Source organism: Panthera tigris, chromosome X (assembly GCF_018350195.1).
Source record: "Panthera tigris isolate Pti1 chromosome X, P.tigris_Pti1_mat1.1, whole genome shotgun sequence".
Taxonomy (NCBI): Eukaryota; Metazoa; Chordata; class Mammalia; order Carnivora; family Felidae; genus Panthera; species Panthera tigris.
The window spans coordinates 31,254,705-31,272,979 of NC_056677.1; the positions used below are offsets into that span (position 1 = coordinate 31,254,705).

General features: G+C 38.1%; 1 protein-coding gene across 1 annotated transcript in view; it reads left to right on the top strand.

The window, feature by feature from the left end:
- Positions 1-18,275, top strand: part of CFAP47 (cilia and flagella associated protein 47) — a 543,896-nt gene that overhangs the window by 143,925 nt on the left and 381,696 nt on the right. Inside the window, exon 26 of the mRNA XM_042974584.1 lies at positions 12,079-12,288. Coding sequence (XP_042830518.1) covers positions 12,079-12,288 — 210 coding nt within the window. The remainder of the gene's footprint in view (positions 1-12,078; positions 12,289-18,275) is intronic.

The following is an 18,275-nucleotide window of genomic DNA, read 5'->3' on the forward strand; positions in this document are numbered from 1 at the left end:
GATCTCACAGTTTGTGAGATTGAGCCCCATGTTGGGCTCTGCACTGACAGCACGGAGCCTGCTTGCAATTCTGTCTCTCTCTCTCTCTCTGCCCCTGGTTCACTTATGCATGATCACTCTCTCTCTCTCCCTCCCTCCCTCTCTCTCTCTCTCCCTCCCTCCCTCCCTCCCTCTCTCTCTCTCTCCCTCTCTCCCTCTCTCTCTCTCTCTCTCTCTCTCTCCCCCTCTCTGTCAAACATTTAGAGAAAAAAGAGGTGAAACATTTGTAATATAAAAAAAACTTTTTAACATAAAAAAGAGTAGGTGGTTCAGTCAGTTTAGCCACTGACTCTTAATTTTGGCTCAGGTCATGAACCCAGGATCATGGGACTGAGCTCTGTCTGCATCAGGCTCTGCGCTGAGCATGGAGCCTACTTGGGATTCTCTCTCTCTCTGTCCTTCTGCCCCTCTCCCATGCATGAGCACTCTGTCTCTCTCTAAAAATAAGCCATTAAATAATTATAAAATATGCAGCTCACCTGAAAACCGTCAGAAGTCTAAAATTGTATGCACAACCAAAGTAGTCTTAAAATATGAAAACCCCAAATTAAAATAATAGGGGGAAATTGACCAGTCCTTCATCATTGTAGAATGTTTCAACACCTATCTCAATTATTGATGAGTCCAGAAGACAAAAACCCTTGTATAGATAAAGAAAATTTGAAAAGGATATTTTATTAAAAGCCTCCTTCATTTAATACTAATATTATGCAAAATACAAAAAGTAGTATTAGGAATAGCATTATAAAATCCTGCACCCTGCAATTGTAGAATATACATTTTTCTCATTCATACAGGAGATATTTACAAAAACTGATAGTGTATCATTCTGTAGTTCAAATTTAGCACATTTTGAAGAGTTGGTATCATATAGACTGTTTTCTGGTAATAATTATAATTTTAAAATCATTAAAAAATATGAACAGGATCTGCCACATATTTGGAACTATTGAAAAAAACTTCTATAGAGACTCAAGAAGATACCCTATTGAATTCTGCAAATAATAATTAAAATACTATGTATCAAAACATGAAAACAACGTTCATTGATATAAACAGTATTTGAGTATTAAAGACTAAACTTGAAACACCTCTTGTCACTTCTGTTGCTTTCTTTAGAAAAAGAGTTAGGCCTACATCTTTGTTGAGTTAACTGCATCTCTTATGTTAAATTCCAGAGGTTAAGCAATAAACAAACTTATGAAATGCACCAAAATTGGTACTTAGGTGGAAGAGTGTAGTCTTTTTTTTTTTAATATATGAAATTTATTGTCAAATTGGTTTCCATACAACACCGAATGCTCATCCCAAAAGGTGCCCTCCTCAATACCCATCCCCCACCCTCCCTGCCCTCCCACCCCTCATGAGCCCTCAGGTTGTTCTCAGTTTTTAAGAGTCTCTTATGCTTTGGCTCTCTCCCACTCTAACCTCTTTTTTTTTTTCCTTCCCCTCCCCATGGGTTCCTTTTAAGTTTCTCAGGATCCACATAAGAGTGAACACATATGGTACTATTTCTGTATGGCTTATTTCACTTATCATCACACTCTCCAGTTCCATCCACGTTGCTACAAAGGGCCATATTTCATTCTTTCTCATTGCCACGTAGTACTCCATTGTGTATGTAAACCACAATTTCTTTATTCATTCATCAGTTGATGGACATTTAGGCTCTTTCCATAATTTGGCTATTGTTGAGAGTGCTGCTATCAACATTGGGGTACAAGTGCCCCTATGCATCAGTACTCCTGTATCCCTTGGGTAAATTCCTAGCAGTGCTACTGCTGGGTCATAGAGTAGATTTATTTTTAATTTTTGGAGGAACCTCCACACTGTTTTCCAGAGTGGCTGCACCAGTTTGCACTCCCACCAACAGTGCAAGAGGGTTCCCGTTTCTCCACATCCTCTCCAGCATCTACCGTCTTCTGATTTGTTCATTTTGGCCACTCTGACTGGTGTGAGGTGGTATCTGAGTGTGGTTTTGATTTGTATTTCCCTGATGAGGAGCAATGTTGAGCATCTTTTCATGTGCCTGTGGGCCATCCGGATGTCTTCTTTAGAGAAGTGTCTATTCATGTTTTCTGCCCATTTCTTCACTGGATTATTTGTTTTTTGGGTGTGGATGTTGGTGAGCTCTTTATAGCTTTTGGATACTGGACCTTTGTCCGATATGTCATTTGCAAATATCTTTTCCCATTCCATTGGTTGCCTTTTCATTTTGTTGGTTGTTTCCTTTGGTGTGCAGAAGCTTTTTATCTTCATAAGGTCCCAGTAGTTCATTTTTGCTTTTAATTCCCTTGCCTTTGGGGATGTGTCGAGTAAGAGATTGCTACGGCTGATGTCAGAGAGGTCTTTTCCTGCTTTCTCCTCTAGGGTTTTGATGGTTTCCTGTCTCACATTCAGGTCCTTTATCCATTTTGAGTTTATTTTTGTGAATGGTGTGAGAAAGTGGTCTAGTTTCAACCTTCTGCATGTTGCTGTCCAGTTCTCCCAGCACCATTTGTTAAAGAGACTGTCTTTTTTCCATTGGATGTTCTTTCCTGCTTTGTCAGATGAGTTGGCCATACGTTTGTGGGTCTATTTCTGGGGTTTCTATTCTATTCCATCGGTCTATGTGTCTGTTTTTGTGCCAATACCATGCTGTCTTGATGATGACAGCTTTGTAGTAGAGGCTAAAGTCTGGGATTGTGATGCCTCCTGCTTTGCTCTTCTTCTTCAAAATTACTTTGGCTATTCGGGGCCTTTTGTGGTTCCATATGAATTTTAGGATTGCTTGTTCTAGTTTCAAGAAGAATGCTGGTGCAATTTTGATTGGGATTGCATTAAATGTGTAGATAGCTTTGGGTAGTATTGACATTTTGACAATATTTATTCTTCCAACTCATGAGCACAGAATGTTTTTCCATTTCTTTATATCTTCTTCAATTACCTTCGTAAGCTTTCTATAGTTTTCAGCATACAGATCTTTTACATCTTTGGTTAGATTTATCCCTAGGTATTTTATGCTTCTTGGTGCAATTGTGAATGGGATCAGTTACTTTGTTTGTTTTTCTGTTGCTTCATTGTTAGTGTATAATAATGCAACTGATTTCTGTACATTGATTTTGTATCCTGCAACTTTGCTAAATTCATGTATCAGTTCTAGCAGACTTTTGGTGGAGTCTATCGGATTTTCCATGTATAAAATCATGTCATCTGCAAAAAGTGAAAGCTTGACTTCATCTTTGCCAATTTTGATGCCTTTGATTTCCTTTTGTTGTCTGATTGTTGATGCTAGCACTTCCAACACTATGTTAAACAACAGCGGTGAGAGTGGACATCCTTGTCGTGTTCCTGATCTCAGGGACAAAGCTCTCAGTTTTTCCCCGTTGCGGATGATGTTAGCTGTGGGCTTTTCATAAATGGCTTTGATGTTGTTTAAGTATGTTCCTTCTATCCCGACTTTCTCGAGGTTTTTATTAAGAAAGGATGCTGAATTTTGTCAAATGCTTTTCTGCATCATTTGAGAGGATCATATGGTTCTTATCTTTTCTTTTATTTATGTGATGTATCACATTGATTGATTTGCGAATGTTGAACCAGCCCTGCATCCCAGGAATGAATCTGGCTTGATCATGGTGAATAATTCTTTTTATATGCTGTTGAATTCGATTTGCTAGTATCTTACTGAGAATTTTTGCATCCATATTCATCAGGGATATTGGCCTGTAGTTCTCTTTGTTTGCTGGGTCTCTGTCTGGTTTAGGAATCAAGGTAATACTGGCCTCATAGAATGAATCTGGGAGTTTTCCTTCCCTTTCTATGTTTTGGAATAGCTTGAGAAGGATAGGTATTATCTCTGCTTTAAACGTCTGGTAGAACTTCCCTGGGAAGCCATCTGGTCCTGGAATCTTATTTGTTGGGAGATTTTTAATGACTGATTCCATTTCGTCGCTGGTTATGGGTCTGTTCAAGCTTTCTATTTCCTCCTGATTGAGTTTTGGAAGGGTGTGGGTGTTTAGGAATTTGTCCATTTCTTCCAGGTTGTCCAATTTATTGGCATATAATTTTTCATAGTATTCCCTGATAATTGCTTGTATCTCTGAGGGATTGGTTGTAATAATTCCATTTTCATTCATGATTTTACCTGTTTGGGTCATCTTCCTTTTCTTTTTGAGAAGCCTGGCTACAGGTTTATCAATTTGTTTATGTTTTCAAAAAACCAACTCTTGGTTTCATTGATCTGCTCTACAGTTTTTTTAGATTCTATATTGTTTATTTCTGCTCTGATCTTTATTATTTCTCTTCTTCTGCTGGATTTAGGCTGTCTTTGCTGTTCTGCTTCTCTTTTCTTTAGGTGTTCTGTTAGATTTTGCATTTGGGATTTTTCTTGTTTCTTGAGATAGGCCTGGATTGCAATGTATTTTCCTCTCAGGACTGCCTTCGCTGCATCCCAAAGCATTTGGATTGTTGTATTTTCATTTTCGTTTGTTTCCATATATTTTTTAATTTCTTCTCTAATTGCCTGGTTGACCCATTCATTCTTTAGCAGGGTGTTCTTTAACCTCCATGTTTTTGGAGGTTTTCCAGACTTTTTCTTGTGGTTGATTTCAAGCTTCATAGCATTGTGGTCTGAAAGTATGCATGGTATGATCTCAATTGTATACTTACGAAGGGCTGTTTTGTGACCCAGAATGTGATCTATCTTGGAGAATGTTCCATGTGCACTCGAGAAGAAAGCATATTCTGTTGCTTTGTGGTGCAGAGTTCTAAATATATCTGTCAAGTCCATCTGATCCAATGTATCATTCAGGGCCCTTGTTTATTTACCGTGTGTCTAGATGATCTATCCATTTCTGCAAGTGGGGTGTTAAAGTCCCCTGCAATTACCACATTCTTATCAATAAGGTTGCTTATGTTTGTGAGTAATTGTTTTATAGATTTGGGGGCTCCCATATTTGGCGCATAGACATTTATAATTGTTAGCTCTTCCTGATGGATAGACCCTGTGATTATTATATAATGCCCTTCTTCATCTCTTGTTACAGCCTTTAATTGAAAGTCTAGTTTGTCTGATATAAGTATGGCTACTCCAGCTCTCTTTTGACTTCCAGTGGCATGATAAATAGTTCTCCATCCCCTCACTTTCAATCTGAAGGTGTCCTCAGGTCTAAAATGAGTCTCTTGTAGACAGCAAATAGATTGGTCTTGGTTTTTTATCCATTCTGATACCCTGTGTCTTTTGGTTGGCGCATTTAGTCCATTTACATTCAGTGTTATTATAGAAAGATAGGAGTTTAGAGTCATGATGTCTGTAGGTTTCATGCTTGTAGCGATGTCTCTGGTACTTTGTCTCACAGGATCCCCCTTAGGATCTCTTGTAGGGCTGGTTTAGTGGTGATGAATTCCTTCAGAGTTTGTTTGTTTGGGAAGACCCTTACCTCTCCTACTGTTCTCAATGACAGATTTGCTGGATAAAGGATTCTCAGCTGTATTTTTTTACTGTTCATCACGTTGATGATTTCCTGCCATTCCTTTCTGGCCTGCTAAGTTTCAGTGGAGAGATCAGTCACGAGTCTTATCGGTCTCCCTTTATATGTTAGAGCACATTTATCCCTAGCTGCTTTCAGAATTCTCTCTTTATCCGTGTATTTTGCCAGTTTCACTATGATATGTTTTGCAGAAGATCGATTCAAGTTACGTCTGAAGGGAGTTCTCTGTGCCTCTTGGATTTCAATGCCATTTTCCTTTCCCAGATCAGGGAAGTTCTCAGCTATGATTTCTTCAAGTACCCCTTCAGCACCTTTCCCTCTTTCTTCCTCCTCTGGATTACCAGTTATGCGTAGATTATTTATCTTTAATGCATCACTTAGTTCTCTAATTTCCCCTCATACTCCTGGATTCTTTTATCTCTCTTTTTCTCAGCTTCCTCTTTTTCCATAATTTTGTCTTCCAGTTCACCTATTCTCTGCCTCTTCATTCCAAGCTGTGGTTGTCTCCATTTTATTTTGCAGCTCACTGATAGCATTTTTTAGCTCCTCTTGGCTGTTCCTTAGTCCCTTGATCTCTGTAGCAATAGATTCTCTGCTGTCCTGTATACTGTTTTCAAGCCCAGCGATTAATTTTATCACTATTACTCTAAATTCACTTTCTCTTATATTGTTTAAATCCTTTTTGATCAGTTCCTTAGCTGTTGTTATTTTCTGGACGTTTTTCTGAGGGGAATTCTTCTGTTTCGTCATTTTGGATTGTCCCTGGAGTGGTGCAGAACTGCAGGGCACTTCCCCTGTGCTGTGGTGTATAACTGGAGTTGCTGGGCGGGGCTGGAGTCAGACCTGATGTCTGCCCCCAGCCCACCGCTGGGGCCACAGTCAGACTGGTGTGTTCCTTCTCTTCCCCTCTCTTATAGGCAGGATTCACTGTGGGGTGGCGTGGCCTGTCTGGGCTACTTGCACACTGCCAGGCTTGTGGTGCTGGGGTTCTAGCGTGTTAGCAGGGGTGGATTGGCAAGGTGCACAGGGGTGGGGGTGGGGGGCAGAGGGGGCAGGCTCAGCTCACTTATCCTTCGGTGATCCGCTTTGGGAGGGGCCCTGTGGCACCGGGAGTGAGTCAAACCCGCCAGAGGGATGGATCTGCAGGAGCACAGCTTTGGGTGTTTGCGTGGTGCAAGCAAGTTCCCTGGCAGGAACCGGTTCCCTTTGAGATTTTGGCTGGGGGATTGGCGAGGGAGATGGCGCTGGCGAGCACCTTTGTTCCCTGCCAAGCTGAGCTCTGTTGTCCGGGGCTCAGCAACTCTCCCTCCCGTTGTCCCCCAGCCTTTCTGCTCTCTGAGCAGAGTTGTTAGCTTATAACCTTCCAGATTTTAAGTCCCGCTTGCTGTCAGAACACACTCTGTCCGGCCCCTCCGCTTTTGCAAGCCCAACTCGAGGGCTCTGCTTGGCCCGCCCCGGCTCCCTCCAGCCAGTCCGTGGAGCGTGCACCGCCTGTCCGCCCTTCCTACCCTCTTCCGTGGGCTTCTCGTCTGCGCTTGGCTCAGGAGACTACGTTCTGTTAGTCTTCTGGTGGTTTTCTGGGTTATTTAGGGAGTTGTGGGTGGATCTAAGTGATCAGCAGGACGCGGTGAGCCCAGCATCCTCCTATACTGACATCTTCCTCCCAGAATCGAAATGTGTAGTCTTAAATGCTGATAGTATATAAAAAATGATTAGAAGTTTCAACTATTCACTAACTTAAGAATAAGAATAATAGATTAAATCCAAGGAATGTAGAATGTAGATAAAATGAAATGCAGTGACATTGCAGTGACATTGATGAGGAACAAAAAGAGAGAAGGTACAACTACATAATATTAAGAATAATGATGCATATGGGGTGCCTGATGGCTCAGTAGGTTAAGCGTCTGACTCTTGATTTCAGCTCAGGTCATGATCTCACAGTTCATTGGTTCGAGCCCTGCCTTGGACTCTGCACTGATAATGTGGAGCCTGCTTGGGATTCTCTCTCTCCCTCTTTCTCTCTGCCCCTTCCCCACTTGCATGCACAGGTATGTGCTCTCTCTCTGTCTCAAAATATATAAACTTTAAAAATAATGGGATATAATCATATAGGCATTGGAGAAAAATGAGAACATTAAAATACTATGAAGAAATTTATTCCAATACATTTGAAAACTTAAATGGGAAATTTGTAGAAATAATATAATTTACTAAAACCATACTGAGAATAAACAGAAAGTCTTTGAGTTAATACTTAACATTTAAAAAAATTTTTTTTTAATGTTTATTCATTATTGAGAGATAGAGAGAAACTGAGCATGAACAGGGGAGGGGTAGAGAGAAGGGAAGACACAGAATCTGAAGCAGGCTCCAAGCTCTGAGCTGTCAGCACAGAGCCCGATGCGGGGCTCAAACTCACCAACCATGAGATCATGACCTGAGCCGAAGTCGGCTGCCCAGCCGACTGAGCCACCCAGGCGCCCCAATACTTAACATTTTAGAAGGAAAATGCCATCTTCTGATTTTTTTTACAGGCTAGTTTTACTCAACTTGCAAGAAACTGGTATCTCAAACCTTATAGAAATTCTTGTATAGAATAGAAAAATAGTGTGGTCTAATTTGTTTTATGAAGTCAGAAATTTTTATTATAAAATCAAAGGATGACAGTTTGAGAAAGATAAATTATAGGCCAATCTCTCTTATGACTATAGGTGCAATAATCCTTAATGAATTAAATTATATATATTATTTATTACTTATATAAATATATTAAAAAATCATGACCAGTGTGGGTATATCCCAGTATTGTAAGATTTGCCTAATGTTAAAAAATCTAAAATACCTTTTTATTTCATCTATCACATTTACGAATTAAAGAGAATAATGATATGATTATTTCCATAGATGCAGAAGAAAAAAGCATTTGATAAAATTACAATACCATTCATGATAAAATTCTTAATCAGGAATAAAAGAGATATTCTTTAAATTGTTGAAATTTTCTATCATGAATCTAGAAGTGGTATTATGTTGGATACTGGAACATAAGTCAATTCCCTTTGAGTAAAAATGAAAAGACAAGGATGGCTGTAATCACTGCCTCCCTAACACATTTTTCTGAAAAACCTAATTCATCCAGGGAGTTAAGTGAAATAAAATATGTAAGAGTAGGTACATAAGCACTGTCACTATCTGTAGATTAGATAAAGCTATGAAGGTCATTTATCAAAATAGACAAATATAAGTCCAATAATAAAATACATGGCATTTCAGCATACAACATTTACGATGTGGAACTTTAAAATTACTGTTTATAAAAACATTAAAAATTAACAATAATAGGAATAAATCAAACAAAAGATGTGGAAGAACTATATGGAACTATATAGAGAAAATTATAAAACTTAAGTCAAAGAACTCATAAGTAAATGAAGATTTACACCATATTCATGACTTGGAGTATTCAGTATTGTAAAAAAGACATTTCTTCACAAATCACTTTACATATTTCCTACGACTGCAATAAAAATTTAAATAAAATTTTTCATGGAGATTAACAAGGAAAATTCTAAATTTTACATGGAAGAATCAAGGGTCTAGAATAGCCAAACCACTCCAGAAGAAGAATAAGGACTTGCCTTATAAAATATCAAGACTAAACCAATATGATAGTTGTGTAGTGATAGGTAAAATGACCAAAGGCATAGAAAAAAGAAACTTGGAGAAAGCCCATACATGAATAGATACTGATTATTTGACATAAATAGTATTATAGATCTTGGAAGAAAATAAGTTACTATTCAGTAAATGGTACTGGAACAATTGATTATTTATGTGGAATATTTCAAATTGGATTCCTGTCTTACATAATACAAAAAGATCCATTACAAATGGAGTAAAGTCTTAAATTTCACATTTAAGGAAAAATTAAAGAAAATATTTTGGCAAACAATTTTAACATTTGTAGGTAGAGAAGGATTTCTTGCAAGACTTAAATTCATGCTAATAAAAAAGTAAATGATAAAAATTAGAACAATATCAAATCACCAGGGATGCCTGGGTGGCTCAGTTGGTTAAGCTTCTGACTTCAGCTCAGGTCATGATCTCACAGTTTGTGAGTTCGAGGCCCACATCGGGCTCTGTGCTGACAGCTCAGAGCCTGGAGCCTGCTTTGGATTCCAGGCTGCTGTGTCTCCCTCTCTCTCTGCACCTCCCCTGCTTGTGCTCTGTCTCTGTCTCTCTCTCACGAAAATAAACATTAAAAAAAAATTTAAAAAAAATCAAATCACTCAACAGAAATGTTGCCAAAAAACTTTGATAAGTACTTCACAGAAGAAGATTCCTAAGTAGATAATGAACATCTGAAAACATGTAATTGGCCTTTTTGTAAATTTGGAAATGAAAATTAGAGACTACAATAAGATAAGCATTTTGCCTGTTAAAGGTAGGTAAACATTAAGAAGTCAGGTCCCAGTTACAATGTCAATGAGTTAGGACCACACTGGATAATAATCTGCAAAGTGTTTAATCTGCATATTTCACAGCCCAGCAAATGCACTTGATAGTGTATGCAAGAAAACCTCTTGCACTTGTGTACTATATGTTTGACTTTGTTCGTAGTAGTATTATTCAGAATAGCAAAATCTGGGAACTGCACTAATGTCCTGTGACAGGTAAAAGGATAATAATTTGTGATATATGTGTACATGAATATAGCTATAGCTGTGAAGTGGATGAACTTCAGCTAATGAGACAACTATGTTAGGAATCTTAGGAAAAAAATATTGAGATAATTTTTTTTTAAGTCAAGCAAGACTATGTATGTTGGTATCCTTCAAATAAAACAACAAAAAAAGAAAGCCAAACAAACTTTTACTTAGAAATATACACCTATCTATAAAGAAATAAAGATTAGCTAGTTGACATGTTAAAATTATATAAATTGTGAGGAATTGTGCACCATTGTGAATTGCCTATAAGCATTATTTTCATAAACGTCTAGGTCTTGTATGTACCTCAGCGCTTCTCTAGTTCAGTCTCTTTTTATTAAAATTATTTTTAATGTTTATTTATTTTTGAGAGAGAGAGTGTGTATGTGAGCAGGGAAGGGGCAAAGACAGAGAGGGAGACAGAATCCAAAGCTGGCTCAAGGCTCTGAGCTGTCAGCACAGAGACTGATGATGTGGGGCTCGAGCTCAAACTTTGCACTGACAGCTCAGGGCCTTGAGCCAGCTTCAGATTCTGTGTCTCCCTCTTTCTCTATTCCTCCCTCAGTTGCACTCTGTCTCTGTCTTTCTCTCTCAAAAATAAATGAATATTAAAAACAAATTTAAAAATGATCTCAAGTCAAAAGTTGAATCTTGAAAAATATGATATAATGAAATGAACATGTAACAGGGACTATAGAGATGATATAACCCAGTCTCCTCATTGTATGAACGGTCAAATCAACAGCATTAATGACTTATCCAGTGACATGTAGCTAATTAACAACAGAATTGGATTTAAACCTGATTTGTAAATTACATTTTTAATTTTTTACCTAGTGAACCCGATCAGCTTGAGTAATTTAAGTTGGGATCTTTCTTTACTTTTTAAAGTTAATTAGCTGAATAATCTTCATTCTAATTAACATATTAGGGAAATATGATTCCCATTTAGTAATACTTCTTATTTGCTATAGGAGCCTACATATACAATAAAATTTTGAGTAATATGGTTAAATATTTATTGAGCACTAAAAGTTATCCAGTATTTATTTATTGTTAAATTTTATTTATTTTGAGAGAGATAGAGAGCAGGGGAGGGACAGAGAGAAAGGGAGAGAGAGAATCCCAAGCAGGTTCTGTGCTGTCAGTGCAGAGCCCAATGCGAGGCTCTTTCTCTAGAACCGCGAGATCATGACCTTAGCCAAAAACAAGAATCGGATGCTTAACTAACTGAGCCACCCAGGCGTTGCTCAAGTATTATATTTAAAAGTGTATACTACATACTGTGTTATTAGAAATCATAAACATTTTAGATTGTTTAAATGAATTATAGGTATATAATGAAATGTGTGAAGAACGTTAAGTGGAATTTTTAGTAATGATGAGAAAATATTCATAGTATATGTATACAAGTGCTTAATAGTATCCACATTAAACATTATATGTGTTTATGCATCTTTTAATATTATATTTAGTCCATATTCATTAAAGCATTAGCTGTCAAAGTGGTAATTTTTGGTAAATTTCTATAAGGATATATTTAAGGGCAATACTGTTTATATCATGGCTATCGATAAAAGCACATTGTATTTAATCAGGTGTCTTAATCCTCTATTTTAGTTCTTAGAGGACAAAAGGAACTTTGGATCATCTTATGTGGTCAATTTAATATATTATCCATCTTACTTATATTGGGACCAGAACGTAAGAGATGATGCAAAATATCTTTAATAATTGGGTATATTATTTTAAATACTTGTTTAATTGTTCGGATGGTTCAATAAACAGAGGGAGACACATTTACATCCAGTGACTTGCTTGGATTTTGAGCTATTTTTTTTTTTTTTAATTTTAAACAGAGATTCCACTTTAGATGTCCAGATTCCCACAGTGAGCCTTCTTGATGGTGATGAGGCTCAACCTCTTTCTGTAACGTTTCCAAAAGGCTGTGTCATCACAGGGTCTTCCAGTGGAATAAATGCTCAGCTCACCTGCCACCTCAGCTTTAAATCATCTAAACCTGTGTCATTTTTCACCGATATTCTTTTCTGTGATAACAGAGATAACTGGTAAGAGATTCTTTTGTATCTGACAGTGAAGAATAATGAGTTTATGTTTTACACCCTTGTAAAATGTTAAATGGAGAGACATCTAAAATAATGACTTTGGGCCTAAAGGTCTTTTTAAAAGTTCTAAATGCAGCATGGTTCCCATGAGAAACAGCTTGATAGTGGTAACTAGCATATACTGAAGCTAGGTTACGTGGGTTTGAATCCTTGCTCTGTTAACTGTGGTGAACTCATTTAATCTTTTGAGCCTCTCTGTTTTCTCATCTGTAAAATGGAGACAATAGCAGAACCTATCTACAGAATCCCATCTGTAATAGTAAGAAATGCCCTGAGTTAATAACTATTGAGTTAATTGGACAGGAACTGGCACAAAGGAAATGTTAAATAAGTATTAAATGAAAATGAGAAACATCAGCATAATGAGGTTCCAAACAATATGATTTTGTTACATGTAGCTTTAACAGACTCAGGGAAATTCAAATACACCTTGGTGAAAACATGATTCTAGATTTCTTACCGTGTGGGACCGGAAATTCTACTTTTAAATTACACCCTGAGCAGATTTGATTTTCCAAATTGTAAGACACCAATGGGTAGAGCAATCAAGTTTGTTAAAAATGTTTATAATGAGAAGTAGCATTGGAGGGAATTGTACGCTGAAGATTAGTGTTGGTGTATGTGCTCAGTGTGATAATTTATTAACTAGTAGTGGGGTTATTACTCTTTGGTGTATTCATAGTCAAAGACTGACTTCTGTGTTAGGAATTAGAAGGGAGAGAAATGGTACTGGAAATGTTGCATCCAGTGAAAAGTGTGGCCGTAGCCAGGACACAGTTCATGGAGTTCTGCAGACATCCAGCTTCTTTGTCTCTTGCATATGTTGATGGGTAAAATCATCTAAGTTACACTATGCAGACTCCCATTTTTCTCTTTTGATGCTAACAGCCTGTCTTGTGTTGACATTTAAAAACAAAATTTTAATGGTTTTGCTTTAGGCTCCTGTCAAGCACTGAACTCTGTGCCTCTGTCCTGGGAGACATTCTGTCTTTTTGTACATTGCTGACCTTGTTCATAAAAGTTTAACTTTACTTCAGTCCACAAATTTACACTTTGCCCAGAGCGCTATGGAAGGTCTAGCTTTGAACTCACCAATAAAAATCATGAATAATTTATCCACGAATGTCTTAAAGCTAATGAAGACTCAGACCTCATTACCAGGGTGAGGAGAGAAATAGTTTCACTAAATACTGGGTGGACAAGATTGTTTCTGGGACAGGGGAATAATTGGTTCTAACAGGGGCTGGAACAGACTTCACTGTGTCAGTGTGTTGACGTCTGGTCAACTAACAGGATGGTAAGGAGACCTGAAGACAGTCTCTACAAGGAGGAAGTGCTATAATTGATTATCTTTTTTTTTTTCTTTCTTTTCTTGTCGTTATTGTGTGCTTCCTTTCAGCCTTGAGACTTGTTTGCTCTTACCTGGATTTCCCCACCCTGCTTACCTTCATTACCCCTAAGCTCCATCCCAACCCTCAGCAAGTGTGGGATAAAGTAGAGCTTTTAGAAGTAATTTAGAAACTTTGAAAATCATAATTGGGCTCCAAAAGGCTTTCCTGTGCACCCAGATGAACAAGAATCATGAGAACTCTGTGGAACCTTAATATTAGCAAACCTTTTACTGATGCATTCATTGTTAACTCTTCATCTAGTTTCCCATAGTGCATAACATCAGGTCTTCTGTCAACTCTCCAAAGCTGGCTTTGCCTTTCTGTAGACTTTCCATCTTGAATCTCATTGAGATAAAAGCGGTCTTCCACCAGGAAAGGTGAGAGCTTCCCTCTCACCTCAGAATTTCTCTTGGGAAAAAATATTACTCTTTGATTTGTTTTCATCTATTATATTTATTGTGGGTAATCTATGTGTGATCTGCCACATCTTTTGGGTAGGAAAAGATAAATTAGAAAGGGGTCCTTTGAGATGGAGGTCAGTGTAGTAAAGGTGAACTTTAAACAGTGTTTTTTATATACTCTTTGGTGCCAAGAGGTGAATACAAAAGGCATTGCAATAGGAGCAACTGATAATGACTTGGGGAAATTGGGGATGGCTATTTACTCAGGTTTCTGAGTAAAATCTCAAAGGACAAATTAGACTTGCCAGTGTTCGTCCTAAATTGATTCCTTTTTTTTTTTTTTTTTTTTTTGTGGCATCTAATTTGTCCATATTGGAGTGCATGGGTTCAGTACAAAATAAAACACTCATCCCATCATGTTTTGCTTTCTTTTACTCATGCATGACCATTTCATACTGTGGTTCCCCTTGGGGGCTAACCTGCATGGCTTCTTATTTTGTTTCTTTAGACTTTGTCACATTCAGATTGGCTCAGCTGGCCTAAGAGCTGTAAGTTATATCCACTATAGAGCTATAGAGCTCTATAGATATAGAGCTATATCCACTATTACTCATGCTAATGTGTCTGCTGCCACTAATAATGGTCCCTTCCACACTCATGAGCCTTCAGTTCAGAGGCTGCACACCCTAGTTGCCTTTTCCCCAAATTCCCCCAAAAATCTGGGGATGAAGGTTGTATATATCTATGGGAGGGATGGTGATGTGGTCAAAGAGTATTACAAGTGTGTAATACTAGGTATGGAAGTTGAAACAGCCTTGTCTTTGGGGGTGATATTTTTGGTGTTTTTGGTTGGATCGATACTGGCAAGGCAGAACTGAGAAGCTGAAAGAGCAGCAGGAGCAGATTGCGAGTCTTGCATGCTTTGATATCCATAACTGAGACAGAAGAGAGCTAGGATAGGTGATGTTATGCAAATCAAAGCTTGGACACATACAGGAAGCATGAGGTCAACAGCTATTAACACAGGTCAGGTCCTAGATCATAGGTTAGATATCATGAAATCCATACAACAGCCCTGAGAAGTGGATGCTTTTAAGATTTTCACCTCTGCTTTATAGAAGAGGTATCTAAGGGCCATAGTGTGATATAACTTGTCCAAGGTCACTCAAATGTTAATTGGTGGCACCTGGGTGGCTCAGTGGGTTAAGCATCCGACTTTGGCTCAGGCTAATGATCTCGTGGTCTGTGAGTTTGAGCCCTGCATCAGCTCTGTGCTGACAGCTCAGAGCCTGGAGCCTGCTTCAGATTCTGTGTCTCCCCCTCTCTCTACCCCTCCAATGCTCATGCTCTTTCTCTGTCTCTTGATAATGGATAAACCAAATTTCTGTTTCCAGTGATTATGTACTTAGTCACCTTGTTTTAACACTACTTAGGTTGTATAGAATCATACAGAAATCTTTATTATAGTTATACTTTTTTATATGCACTGTCATATGTAGACTTTACAAGGAATAAGAAATAGAATGGTGTGATTTCTCTCCTGTTGTTTTGCATCTTTCTCTCTCTCTCTCTCTCTCTCACACAAAGACACATACCCATTAATGAAGATTTCATGTCTGACATGTAGTAATGATAGTAATTAAAGTGTACTCAATAAGAACTTGGATATTCAGTTATTTTTATTGATGTATTAATTTATTGATGAGTCAAAAACTCATAAATAGTGTCCATGGTTAATGTTTACAGTTTCGCTGAAAAAGCCTGTGTTATAATTACTATCAGTAAACAACAGAACATGATTTTTACTTAAAAATAAGCTTATGGGGCACCTGGCTGGTTCAGGCAGTAGAGCATGCAACCCTTGATCTCGGCGTTGTGAGTTCAAGCCCCATGTTGGGTCTAGAGATTGCTTAAAAGTAAAGTCTTTAAAAAATAAGCTTATCGTATATGGGTAGTTAAGAGATATCCCGTAACCCTTTCAGATATTTTAAATTGATAGTGTTTGCAAAAGTCTTCAAATCAATGTATTAAATTGAAATCCAGTATTAAAACAACTGCTAAAGTGGTTTTTTGAAGTTGTACATTTCACATCAATAAAATTTCAAAAAGGAAACCATATATTCTTTGTAGAAATTAAAATATTTTCTTTTCCTACAAAAGAAATGTGTTTATTGAAACAAAATTCATTATGTTTTAGAAGTATATAGTTTTATGAGGAATTTTTGTATATGTTTATAAAATTGCTTAAATGATATTAAGAATGGCTTTTGAGGGGGGCACCTGGGTGGTTCAGTTCGTTAAGCATCCAACTCTTAACTTTAGCTCAGGTCACGATCTCATGGTTGGTGGGATAGAGCCCTGCATCAGGCTCTGTGCTGACAGCTCAGGGCCTGCTTGGGTTTCTCTCTCTCCCTCTCTTCTCTGTCCCTCCCATGCTGGTGCTTTCTCTCTTTTTCAAAATAAATAAATGAACTTAAAAAGAATGGTTTTTGAGAGAGTCAGGGATGCTGCTTTACAGATCAAACTCTATTCTAGGTTAACTTATCTTCCTTATGTTCTAATTAATTCAACCTTATTCTCCTTGATTTTTCTTATTTTTACTTTTTGCATATGAAATACCAATGTAGGGGTGTATGGCGGGGCGGGGGGGAAGGGGAGAGAGAGAGAAGGAGGGATACACACAGACACACTAGTTTCTTTATTGCCTTTTTTGCCCCAAGGAGTATAGTTTATAATTATATTAAGTGCATTTATAGATCTTAAATAAGTTATACTCTTTAGATTTGGGGAATGGATCAAGAAATATACCCCATATGGAATAACAGGAATTCCCTTACCTAGGTAAAGATTTGTGAAACGCATCCTAAGAAACAATCTACCTTGAAGAGAAAGTTTTAACTTATTATTGGTAAAATTAGTGAATGTCTAAAATGTCTGCACGTGGCCCCTAACCAATAAATCAATATAAAATAATGAAGGAGAAGATACAGTTTTGGAAATTGTAATAGGTCTATAATTACATCTTCTTTGGCTAAATGATAAACATTTATTTTTTTTTTTTAAGTTTATTTATCTTGAGAGAAACAGCAAGTAGGGGAGAGGTAGAGAGAGAGAACGGGACAGAGGATCTGAAGTAGGCTCTGTGCTGACAGCAGAGAATCAGATGTGGTGCTCAAACTCACAAACCGTGAGATCATGACCTAGCTGAAGTCAGATGCTTAACAGACTGAGCTACCTAGGCACCCCTAAAGTTTATTTATTTTGAGAGAGAGAGTGCATGTGTGTGCACACATGTGAGCAGAGAGGAGGCAGAGAGAGAGGGAGAGAGAGAGAATCCCAAGCAGGCGCCGTGCCGTCAGCATGGAATCCGATGTGGGGCTCGAATTCACGAACCATGAAATCCTGACCTGAGCCAAAATCAAGAGTCAGACGCTTAACCAACTGAGCTACCCAGGTGCCCCAACTTTAACATTATTATCTGTTAGCAATTTGACATTGTGAATAATGACTGAGGCATTCATTCTTTCATTCAACAAGTATTTATTGAATGTCCACCATGTACCAGACACCATTCTAAGCACTAGGGGTTACTTCAGAGATCACAACATGATACCTGCCCTGTGGAGCTTAGAGTCTAGCAGGGGAAAAGAGACAAGAAACAGTACACATAATAAAGGGTAAGTCTGGTACGTGGTTATTGTTGGAGGTTATAGCAAAAAGTACAAGAACAGGGTAAGGTCTTGGGGAGTACCAGAGAGGGAGTGACTAGGTCTCAGTAAAGTATAGTGTGATAAGGAGTGTTTCCCTTAAGAGGATGGGATCTGAGAGATGGGAAGGAGAGAGTGCAGTTCAAAAGATATCTGGTAATATCCTTTCGGACCAAGGGGATAGCTGATGCAGGGTCATCCAGGTGGATGCTTACAAAGAGGCCTGTGCAACCTAAGTAGAAGGAGCCAAGGGAGGAATTTAGGAGAAAGGGTTGGAGAGGTAACAGCAGCCCCAGACCCAATGGGACCTTTGGGGTTATTTTAAGGATTTGAATTTTTACATTGAATGAAGTGAGGAGCCATTGCTTGGTTCTGAGCCAGTGAAAAAATGCAACATCCTTGACTTTTGAACAGTAATGAGGTTAGCCAGT